At 39.7% G+C, this 12,259-nt stretch overlaps 2 protein-coding genes across 2 annotated transcripts in view; one reads left to right on the top strand and one right to left on the bottom strand.

The window, feature by feature from the left end:
• The window catches only part of LOC107186624 (major royal jelly protein 1), a 37,985-nt gene extending 35,735 nt beyond the window's left edge, over positions 1-2,250 (bottom strand). Inside the window, exon 1 of the mRNA XM_015574519.1 lies at positions 2,231-2,250. The gene's annotated coding sequence lies outside the window, so the exon portion shown is untranslated. The remainder of the gene's footprint in view (positions 1-2,230) is intronic.
• Positions 2,251-2,674: 424 nt separating this feature from the next.
• LOC107186527 (protein yellow-like) lies at positions 2,675-10,411 on the top strand. Its single transcript, XM_015574416.1, has 5 exons — positions 2,675-2,897; positions 8,155-8,294; positions 8,573-8,908; positions 9,045-9,294; positions 9,429-10,411. Exons 1-5 carry the CDS (start codon positions 2,675-2,677, stop codon positions 10,367-10,369), a joined length of 1,890 nt encoding a protein of 629 aa, XP_015429902.1. The 3' UTR covers positions 10,370-10,411.
• The last annotated feature ends 1,848 nt before the right edge of the window (positions 10,412-12,259 follow it).

Below are 12,259 nucleotides of genomic sequence, written 5' to 3'. Positions count from 1 at the left end.
AGTGACGAGGAAGTGGTTTTAAATACTTGGAATTTTTTTTTTTTATGTTATCAGTTTCATGATTCGTGGAGGACATGATTTTGTGATGCATTTATACTGGTAATAAATCGGTTACAGTGAAGTGAGACACGGGGAATCGGAAGGAAGACTTCGTTTCAACTTCTGAAAGTAAAGCCGCGTTTCCACTTGTGAAGTAATGTAACAGATGAAGTTATAATTTTTCATTTTATTTAATGTATACTCTCTTATTGTCATTTATAATATAGTTATTATTCGATATATGGTATTAGGTGTACAAATTAATTCGTGGCCTTCTTTCCACAGAATTGTTAATTATTTACAAAAAATCGAAATACAGTGTAGTCCTGAAAATATTCCCCATCACTTTCTATACATTTACTATATTTTTGTTAATGGCGATTTTAAGTCAATAATTGTGGAAATCACGAATTAATTTGTTCACCCAATGCTGGGCTCGAAGAAATTTAATGTTTCCATTTTTTTGGAACCTGTGGAACCCTTAATGGGGAAACCAATTACTATTTACTGTCCATTCATCGTCAGTACATAAATTAAAAGTGATTTTACAGTATACTGAATTTAACTATTTATAATAAAGTCATAAATTCTCTCATAAATCCGTGTCACGAATTCGTTTCTATTTACATAAGGTTAGGACCAAAATGGCGTCTGACCGGTGACGGACACGTTCTACAAGTGGAAACGGGGCTTAGGGGATGAAACGAAATTAACATAGAAGTTAAGTGAACGAATCAATCGCGTTATTTATTTTTTCACTGGCAAAATCCCGTGATATTCTAAAGAGGAAGTGGCTCGCGAAACCGAAACTCTCGATCTTCGGTGGAAAGCGGGATTTAGGTATGTTAAATTTCAAACGGTTTCGCGTCATTTACCGGCCGAGTCATTGGAACCAGCCAGACACGGCTCGAGGTAACGCGAATCATATGATCCCATTCCCCCTCTAGTTTCTCGACCAGTTCGATGGCCGTGAGCTTGACTTCTGCGATTGTAACGTATTGTCAAAGGATCCTGGCGTGTAATTTGCATTCAATCGGAACCAATTGCTCGTTCAACTCTGGATTCCTTTAATCCGTTCGATTTATTTTTGTACTTTTTGTCCAGAAAAAGGAACAGTACATTTCATTGAAACTGGTAGGGGTATGACTTTTCGAACAGTGTCAATGATACTACAAAAAGAAAAATTTTGATCGGACTTGTTTCGACACTCTTTTCTTTAGTTTATATCGTCATAACTGTTGCCACTGGGGCTTTAATATATTTTTTTTATAATTGTTTAATATTACATTTGTAACGAGCGTTCAAACAATTGCACAGATTTTGTTTTTCGAGCTGTTACGATCGCGAAGAAATTATTCGTTACATGTGTACTGGCTTAATATATTAATTTCGAAGGTTTTAAAATTACGAAAATCGTGGGAGATTGCGCGATAAGAGAAGGGGGAAGGCAAAGAAGAAGTGGAAAATGTGATCGATGATGTTCCCGTTTCTAATTTATGTAAGTTTATTAGTGTTGTAATTGAAGCGTAGGCTAACAAAATTTCCGTTCCGCTCTCAAACATTTGATTGTCGTAATGGAATATAACGTGATTGGAAATGCTTTCAATTGAATAATTAACTTATAAATATTATGATGTAACGAAACGAAAAAGTTTACAGACGTAAGAACAATTTTTTCGGGATTTAAAAATTTGTCTCTCTATTACGAGGATATATGTAGAGTTTCACGAATAGAATGTTTGGTTGCGAAAGTATTTCGGTTAACAGTGAATTTTTTGCGTAGGTGGAGGCAGTACACAAGGCAATTCTCTCGTTTTTCCACATGTAAATGCGCTTTCTTCTGAGTACGTTGAGAAACAGCCCGAATGAGAGCAAATATGCAGGTGCCTTACAATTTTCATTCTAATGAACATTATTTTAGTAAGACTGACATATTCTAATAACATAGTATCACTTCATATTTTTCTGCAATATTGAAAACTCCTAAATGTGTTTTATTTGCTTTTTCCGAAAAAGATAAATTTCATTTACCATAGATGGAGATTATTCAAAATCGAGAAACAAGATAAAAGTCGTGCCTATGAAACATTTTCATAATAGTCGTGACACTTTTGCTGCCTCTTACGTTAACACGAAAATACTCCACATTAAGATCTAACTATTTCTATGTTCACCGGTTTCATGCACTTACCTTCTACGATGGAAATTCTGCGGAGTCGTCCGATCCTACTGGAATTCTCATTAAAATTCGCGTAATCGCGTTACAATATTGGCAAGATTGGGAACCACTGACACGTGCTCGAGTTTACGTGTAATTCACTTCCTTGATCGCTCTTTCCAATCGAATTTGGTTATGTCCAGGTTATATCACCGTTTGACCGGTATCAAACGCTAATACAACACTCGGCGAATCCGTGTACTAACCTAAACAAGGCGAATAGCTTCGCGTCGACGAGTGCAAACCGTTACGAAATTCCACCTTGAATGGCGACGCGTAACGCAATTACGTCTGCGGTCCATGTTTTTTCACGACACTTTCACAACAACCCCCACGATTCGCGCTTCTTAATTCAGTCTGATTTTGTTCTGCGACGACCGATCTCCTTTTTCTAATTTCCCATACAAGGATCCCATGATGACGAGCAAGAAGCGAACTGTCCAACCGGAAGTGGGGTTATGGGGCCGTCAGAGGTCTCAGTGGTCGCCGATGAAACTACCGAAACGATCGAACAGCCATGTTTACGTGTCACCGAGTCACTCGTTTGTTTACACTTGGAACGACGCCGATTCTTTAAAATACTACAACCATGAATGTTTGCAACGGAAGTTACCTAAGCAACGATTGTCATCCGGCGCGGGTAAGTCTACGGACGTTTCCCCTAAAATAGTGGTGGTGAAATGAATCAATGTTCTAACATTTACGTGTCGTTTGATCTTTGACGGGATGTTAGCTGTAACGCTTGCGAAATGTTGGGATAATTTTTCCGAAAGGCCATCGCTTGTGTACTTGAAAGTCTCGATCAGTTATGTCTGTAAAGGCGCGTCTTCATCGCCGCGCGGGAAAAGTCGGATGACATTCCTGGCTGTGTGGATATTGTTTGAAAACTGTGCAGATATTTATTTGAAAGCTAGTAACATTGTGGATATATTAAAAAATATTTCGACTCAAAGTCTAGGGTAGTGGTATTAGAAAATACTTCAATGAGCAGTCGGAGATTTGAAGTTTTCGCGGTCTAGCACTGGTATATTTATTACTAGACTAGGGATGTTTATGCGTTTGGAGGATATTCGAATAAAATATCATGAAAAATACGTTTTTCTTGAACATTATCGAACCATTGATGAACAGAATGTATTTTTGATTGTCTCTAACTTTAGTGTTTTTTATAAAATTATATTTGCATAAATATTCAGAGTCTAGTTATTTTGACTTTGGAGTGTCCAGCTAGTTGAATGACACACTGAAGTGTTTCACAGAGTCCGGGGTTGCATTCAGTGTTGAAATGGAATTCACGAGTAGGATATGACCGCGTGGCGTTCCACAACCGTACAATTAAAACGAGTTTCGTTGCAGTAAAACAATGGCAGCGTGCAGACGGTGTGTCCTCGTAAAAATACGATTATGACTGGGCCGCGATGCCGTAAAGTAAATTGTTTTCCGGAAAAGCTGCACACGGGTATTGTCCGAATGTTTTCTGTTTCGTTGCCGCGGCAAAAAGCATTGCGATTGAAAGTCGCGCCAACAACGCAATGTCCTCGCTTTCGTGAATCGGCTGGACCACCGAATAATAATATTATTAATAAAACATTAATGAAATAGTCAGTCATGCTAACAAGTAAATCTTTTCAAATTGGACTACACTTGGCAAAAAAATAATTTCGTTAAACAAACGATACATATGTTATAAAAATTATTTACGTACTAGTTTAAAAATTCTCAGTGCTTTCGAACAAAATTTAGAAAAAAGTGCTCAGTGATAATGAAAGAAGCAGAATGAAGTCCTTCTCATTCAAGTCAAATATAGGTAAGTACATTAAGCCTTGAAGACCTTGATCGAATCTACTTTATTTATCGTTTCACTATGCGAATAAATTTCCCGCCAAAGGCTGAAACATACAAACAGATACATTCCTAAACGTGTTAATATGAAAGTGTAATCGCCCACTGCAGTTGGATCGTTGCACTCGCAATCGTGTTCTATCCGCCATTTGCGTCTGTCCTGAACAGAACGAAAGATAAGACACGTCCAATTACTAGACTCGTCCATATACAGAAATTCCGTTATGGTTGTAACAATTTGTAACACCGGCGATAATAACGATCCGAATAAAAACAGCACGTGCGTCGATCGCGATGCAGCAAGCGTTGCACACACACACACACACACACACACACACACACACACACACGCAGGCTTTCGGGGGGGAACAAACAAACGTCAAGCGAGTGTGAAATGCTTTTGCCTTGAATGGAATACAATCATCGTGGAATCTCAATCCTCCTTCTCGTCCAATTTATCTCCGTCTTTCACTTTTCACCATCTTTCTCTCTATCTCTGTCTCCCTTTCTCCTCTTTTCTTCGAACAAGGTATACCAACGTGAATCGAACGGTTCTCACGAGATTAATGCTGGCGTAACGATGCTCCCCGATGCATTCGGCCGAACGGATTCCCTCTTTCGCAACGACAAGACCGCGAACGATTGCTTAAAACTTCGCTCTAAATATCCATGCCTCCCATCGGCGCGAGCAGAACGGATTCAGTGTAAATATTGTGAGAAACAGGGGACCCACCACTGTCGTGGAACGGCTGTGTTTCCGTTAATTACACGGTTGCTTAATCGGCTCATGTACGGAATGATGATCTGCAACCGTGTTTTTACACGTGTCAGCGTCTCGTATGGTTAATTAAATCATCCATGCTGTGGACATTATTTTCACCTGTTTGCTACCTAATGTTCGACACGATTCGTTTGCGAGATAAGGCCACCCCATTGTTACGATGGAAATTCGGTTGAGGGGTTGGACAATAGTACGGGAAATAAAATGGCGCAGGTTGAGAAATTTGAACCAATTGGATTTAAATTTGGAAGTAGAGGATAGAGGTTCGAGACGAATGTACAGGGTGTAAGAAATATCCATGGATCAAAAGGTGTAGAATCATCCCTGAAAGCCATGATATATAGGGTGTGACAATAGTGCAGGTCCCTGAAAGGTCAATCAAACCTGAATCTATGAATGTTATAAATGTATTTGTTAAGAATTCGTTAAATACGACAAATAGTCTCCTTAAATAAATGAAACTACAAAACGGTGTAGAATTGACCATATCTTCGAACGTATCGTCCAAATCGAATTTCTGATAGAGTGTAGATAATTAACTCGGGAATGGTTGGCTCTAAAATGTCACTGACTCACAGAAAAACGTAAAAGGAATCACCTTTACCGAGCTTCTTATAGATATCTCGCGTGTCTCGAATACCTCACATTCAAAGGAACTAAAAAATCAGTATGAAAAATTGTCAAATTACGTTATCTGAACACAAATTTTCATCCATTATTAAAACGAAATAAGAAACTAGTTGTTCGGTTTTCCATAAATAAATCTGAAAATTTCAAGTTTAAGGATAGTATAACATTTCTTTTTTAGTGAGCAAATACATATCCAAAAAATTGTTTAGGTCTTCAATACTACTAAAATAAAAATAAGAAACTACTTCTCCATTTTTCCTTAAATAAACCTGAAAATTTCCAATTCAAAGTGTAGTAACATTTCTCCCTCAGTGGGTAAAAACATATCCAAACGTTTAGACGTCAAGATTACATACCATTACTTGCACACACTATAAATATTATTCGAATAAAATTGTGCCTCTGTTCGGATCGATATTGAAACGTCAATCAACGTTTGTCGGATCATAATTTTCAGGATTCACTTAATCTGATGGCAGGAGGCTCCCTGATTCGTTGATTTCGCGAGCACGAAAAGGGGATCCCCATGAAATCGCCGCCAATGACCTATACCGCAGCCTCGTAAAACGAACGAGAGGGAAAATCTTCCACGAGAGAAGGGATTCGCCATTCTCTCCTTTCGTAGTTGCACCTAGACACACTTATGACCCGGATAGTGAATATGGCAGTCGGGTAGCATCCACGGTCTCATCCCGAGCAACCGAACATCTCTATTTGACCGTTCGTCGTTCGCGTGTTCCTCGTGGCGGACACCCTGCAACCGAGTTTATTCTTTTCTTTTTTCTTTTTTTCTTTGTTCATCGGTCAAATTTCTTCTCACGTTTTCCATATATCATTCGACCGGCGTGTACTGCCTGCGGGGGAGTCAAAAGTCAGTGGGTCACCTTGAGGAACATTTTTTTTTTACCTGCCTTTGGAATCCTTCAGGTAATCGGACGGAATTGAACGGAGATTTCGTAAGTTTTGTTATTGTTGTTAACGGTGGATTGATAAGACGAGTTGAGGTTTGTTTGAAATATTGGCTGTTTATAGGCTGAAGATTCTTTGGTAAATGATTGTGCAATTTTATGTATTGAGACACGGTGTAACGAACGACATTTGTAGATTGTGAGATAGTTATTTAGTTGGATTGGGCATATCGAAAGAAGAACTGACAGATTCTGTTGATTTTTACCGGATTGTCTGATGGGTAGCAATTTAGCTTATGGATCGTATTCTGCTTTGATTGCAACAATGTTTTTCTTATTGTCGCTTTGTTTAATAATTTTTTGAATTAAGAATTTTAGATATTACAGTCTTATAAAAGTATTTGGCGCCAACAATCTAAAAATTGAATGTTTTATACCGTAAACTAGATCAATATTAGAAATAGATAATCGGATTTGAATAATTATGACTTACTTATTCATCGATAGGATAGCTTTTCTCGAGCGAAAGTGATCACGACGTTCGTCACCTTGAAAGTCGTTAAACCGCAGATTCATCTCGGGTCGACGAATGCGTTCGCTTTCCATTTAAATTCACCGTCTTCCTGTGCCGTCGCTTCGCTCGTTCCGTGCACGCGTTAATTAACCGTTATTACCGTTATTATGCGCTATTATGCAAACTTCGTGGTTCAAAGCGACTAGAAGACGTAATTCCATTTTCGACACCTGTCGGAGACAATTTGTAGGCAAATGAAGAATAAATGAAGTAATTCTGTTTCTTTAATCGACTTTCGTTTTCAAATGCAAACACGTAATCTAACAGCAAGAATTAGAGTTCTAACCATTATTTAAAACGTTTCTTGAAGACATGCACTGTCAACCAAAACTTTAGATCCCTTCTCTGAGTAGAGATACGTGAATCGTTAATTATTAGTTTATTATTAGTTACTTCAGTTCGACGAGTATTATTCAATTGAATATACTTGAAACTTAATTTCACCCATACAAAACAAAGTTAGTCGACAGAACTACATATCCTGGAAGTTCTTGCACACTACCCCATACAATTTCCAAGATGGCGGCCTAGAGAGTAGCTTATCTATCTAGAATAAACGTTCCATCAGAGTCCCTCGTCCGGGGTGCAGTACTTAAACCGCAATCACGACCAAGAAACAGCATGGGGCAGAGGAGCATCGATAGGAAAGTAACGATAATTGTAGAAGCATGTCACGATACCAACCGACTACGGGAACACCATTCCAATCGCGTGTCGTGCCCGCCATTCTCTCGTTCTGGTGTGACTCTCATGGGCTCCATTGCATCGACAATTTATCGACAAATCGAACAACATACGGTGGCTCACGGAAATTTTTAATAATTATAAATTTAATTGAAAATTTAACAGAACGTTCTTAAAAGCTTCAACATTCGATTGCTACTAAAAAATCACAAGGTCGACGATGAAGAACACTGTATATGAACGTACACAGAAAATGGAACGTTCCGATATTTATTATTCAATATAGTTTTACATAACGATTATCAAATTCACCGTGGCCTGGAGGGGAGAAATTGTTACGCCGTCGATCGCGATAACCAGGTCGCGAGACGTGAACTTCGTTGAGAAATCGGTCAACGAAGGCCGTCCCGATCGAAAGAGAGAAAGAGAGAGAGATGGTTTATTGCATACACATCGGAATCCTTCCTTTCTTTTGCAGGCATGGCGAACGTGGTGCCGTGGCTGCTGTCCATGTGCCTTCTTGGCGTTCAGGAGTTCTCTGTACAACCTGGAAGCAACGCGCTTTCACGTGATCTTGAAGCAACCGGTCATAGAAGTGTGTCCTCTGGGTTTCGCTCGGTATGAATTCACTTTTCCTTTATGCAATCCTCCGACGAAGATCAGCTTCCTATCTGAGTGATTGTAAACACAATAATATTTGCATTTCTATAAAAAGGTTCACAAGCAAGATACATTTTCTTTTTTTCCATATAAAGCGTTATGTCCTATGTAGGTTACATTTGAATTATTAGATATGAAAGGTTTTTGTTCTGGTAGAAGTGCTTACTGGATTCCAAAAAGTCGAAGCCAACAGTGGTGTCAAGGTTAAAAAAAATTTTTTTTTTAACGTCCTTCAGTCCCTGAAGAATTACAAGACTCTGATATCTAGCCACGACGAACTTCCTGGCCACATAAACTGTCCAGGCCACGTGGAGATCCCGTCGACCCTCGAGAATTCGGTGGACAGATTGCCCACGACTCCAGAATATAGTAACCATCTGTACGGTTCGACTCCCGACTCGAGCGAATGGTCCCTCGAGAGAGGCAGAGGCCACTCGAGGCCGAGAGGAAGGAAGCTGAATACACTAAAAACGGATCCGTACTCGGCGAATCAGCTCGAGACGCACGGATTCAATTACGATCCCGGTCGGGGACACTTGGAGGACGATTACGTTGGACCTGCCATGGAACTAGTAAGATCATTCGTTTGTCCTCGAGAGAAACAAAGTTTTTAGGTTATGAAATTTATGTACGTGGCAAGAATATGAATGTAAGAAGGAAATAAAGCTTAGGAACGTAAGAATAGGATTTAGTGTCGAATCATCGTAGGTCTACGCTTGGTCCACTGTCGATTTCACGTACGACAGCGTCGTGGCTAGGGATTCAGCCATCTACGACGGGGAGTTTGTCGCGGAGAATAATCTTCCTCTTGGACTCGAGATCTGGAGGGACAAGGTGTTCATTACTCTTCCAAAATGGAAGGACGGTATTCCAGTGACGTTGGCTACCGTGCCCAAACACTCGAAGACCAAGAGCCCCAAGTTGAGGCCCTACCCTGACTGGAGCTGGCATCAACCAGGTTGCTGAAGAATTTTCTAAATTAAATTCAAGAAATTCTGACACACACACACACACACACACACACAGACAATTTCAATTGTCGCACCATCGAACTGCAATTGAAACGACAAACACGAAGATCGTTCTTTCCAGGGAACTGCGAGGGTCTAACGTCCGTCTTCAGGGTTCAAGTGGACGAGTGCGACCGTCTGTGGATTCTAGACTCCGGCAAGACGGACATATCGACAGGTGGCAAGGAGACATGTCCACCGGCGATCTTCATCTTCGATCTTACCACGGACACCCCGATCAGGAAGTACATTATACCAGAGGACCAAGTGAAACAGGACTCCCTTTACACGAACATCGTCGTGGACATCAGGAACGAGGAGTGTGGGACAGCGATGGCTTACGCTTCAGACGTGTTCAGATACGGTCTGTTGGTTTATGACTTCCAGAAGGATTCTTCGTTCAGAATCCAACACCATCTCTTCTTTCCCGATCCCCTGGCCTCTAAGTACGAGCTCCACGGTGTAAAGTTCCAGTGGACGGACGGAATCTTCGGGATGGCGTTGAGCCCAATGGACATCCACGACGACAGGACCCTTTTCTTCCATCCTATGTCCAGTTTCCGCGAGTTCGCCGTGTCCACGTCTGTCTTTCGGGATAAAAGGACCGCCGAAGAAAGCTCTGATTTTTTCATGCCAATTGGCAGACCCAGAGCCAAGGACTACGGTCATTCGTCCGGGTCTGTTGTGGACAGGAATGGAGTGATGTTCTTCAACATGGTCACCAGAGACTCTGTATGGTGTTGGGACACCAGGAAGGAGTATATTCCTCAGAATCTAGGGGTTATTGGTACTAGCAATTTGTCCCTGGTCTTTCCTAATGATATAAAGGTCGATCACGAGTACGATCAGAACGTTTGGATTCTGTCTAACAGACTGGCTATGTATCTATATGGGAGCATCGATAACAGCAAGATCAATTACAGGGTGTTCAGAGCAAACGTCAAGGAAGCCGTCAAGGACACCGTTTGTGATCCAGGGTACGTTGTGCCTGGCGCTGAGCACGGTTACGATGAGACTTGTTAAGAGTTGCTGGGAAGAGGAATTTGTTTCTTCTTGGAAAGAGGTTTACTCGGAGTCTCGAGAAGTTTGGGAATACGATATGTTCTCGTTACAGGTACTTTTGCGATGTTTCAACCTTGTCACGGTCAATTTACGATTGTATGTTTGTTGGGAGCGAAGTTTATGGCGGGATGGCCGCTGGTGGCGCCACTGTCGTGGTCAGCTGAGGCTGTAGGAACCAAGATGGTGGCGATGACGTTGAACTTACGGCGTAAAGAGAACGTGGAACTTGTAACTTGAGAACATTGTAGTTTATTCCATAGAAAGAGGAATAGAAATGTTGGAAAATATGCGTGAATACAATTAAATTTTCGGACTGATATACTTCAAGATTTGATTTCATTAGAGACTAAATCTGTGAAGGATCTTCCGGGGAATAATGTTCCTTTTACTTCAGAAAATTTGTCGAGAACACAGAATTATAATTAGCGTGGAAAAGATACTGGTTTTATTATAGTTTCGTAATGTTTGTGAAACAAGGGATTTCTAGAACAAAAGATATTACAAATTCATCCACTTCAGAAGTAACAATATAATATTCTTATTTTAACAGATTCTAAGTAATAATATTCGTCGATTGTAAAATTTAATGTAGCGGAAGATCAAAATTCTACTTTATTCTCGAGAGGTCATGTATATGAGTAAAAATTATGCAACAAGGCGAAAGTTCATTGTTAAACAAAAGTAACATTAAAGATGCATGATCTGTTGCGATGAATTATTCCGCTACAAGGTACCACGAGGTGAAAGTTTTTCCCAGTGTCATCTGTTAGTTGATCGCGAGTCGTGGGCATTGTTGTGCTTGATAAAAACTAGAATGTAGCAGAAACGTATGAAATGGAATGAAGTGAGAGGAATATGTATCATTTTAAACTGGTTGAATGGTATTGTTTGAGTATGTAAAAAAGAAGTCGTGAATTTTGGAATGAATTACGAAGAATACGTATCATGTGTTTGTGCTTACGCGTGTGTAATATAGAAGAGAAAGAAATAAAATGAAAATTGAATTATTCAAAGGAAGATGTTCGAAGTCTCATCCGTCCTTGTAGCCTGATGTTACGATAAATTAATCTCTGAATATAAATATAGGAAGAAGTACTATACATGCTTTATTCATCACATGTACATAATGTCAATCACAAACTGAACATACTCGATCGACTTTATAATTTTCCGAAACTATCATATTTACTTAGAAAATTTTCAAATTCAAAAATACAACATAAAGATAAAATCATGGCTAAATACGTCGAACACAATAAAGTACATCGAATAAATTATTATAATTCGTAAACAACATTTGTGCAAAAATGTCCGTATATTTAACCATTGGAAAAAGATTCACACAATTCCATGAAATATTTCCCCAATAAATGTGACTTTCACAAACTCACTTCAAACGAAAAAAAAATATATAATTTCAACAGAATCCACTTTCTATTTAAAAACGAAACAAAAAACTTGTTTGAACAATGTCGTAAAAAAGAGGTACTATTACAAAAGTAACGAGAAATAAATTGTTCGGTATCTTTAAGCAGCTTCGTTGGACGCGTTCGACGCGATTGAAAATTCCTCCATGTCGTCGTTGTCTAGTTCGCTGAACGAAATCACGATCGGCGTTTCGGATGCCCTAGTGTAAATGGAATTGAAGCTGTCCATTTCATCCAAAGTCGTGTCAAAGTGAACAGACGAGGATTCTTCATAGTTCTCGGAGGAAATCGTAGCATCTCCGCTATTTGCTTTGTTCGAAGTGTTCTCCTCGACAATCGATTCTTGTTTCGATTCTTCTATCGACACTTCCTTCGATTCTCCTATCGACACTTCTTCCGATTTTTCTGTCGACACTTCCTTCAA

Source organism: Dufourea novaeangliae, unplaced genomic scaffold (genome assembly GCF_001272555.1).
Source record: "Dufourea novaeangliae isolate 0120121106 unplaced genomic scaffold, ASM127255v1 scaffold65, whole genome shotgun sequence".
NCBI lineage: Eukaryota > Metazoa > Arthropoda > Insecta > Hymenoptera > Halictidae > Dufourea > Dufourea novaeangliae.
Note: the sequence above shows the minus strand (reverse complement) of the source record. Positions and strands in the feature narration are given on the sequence as shown.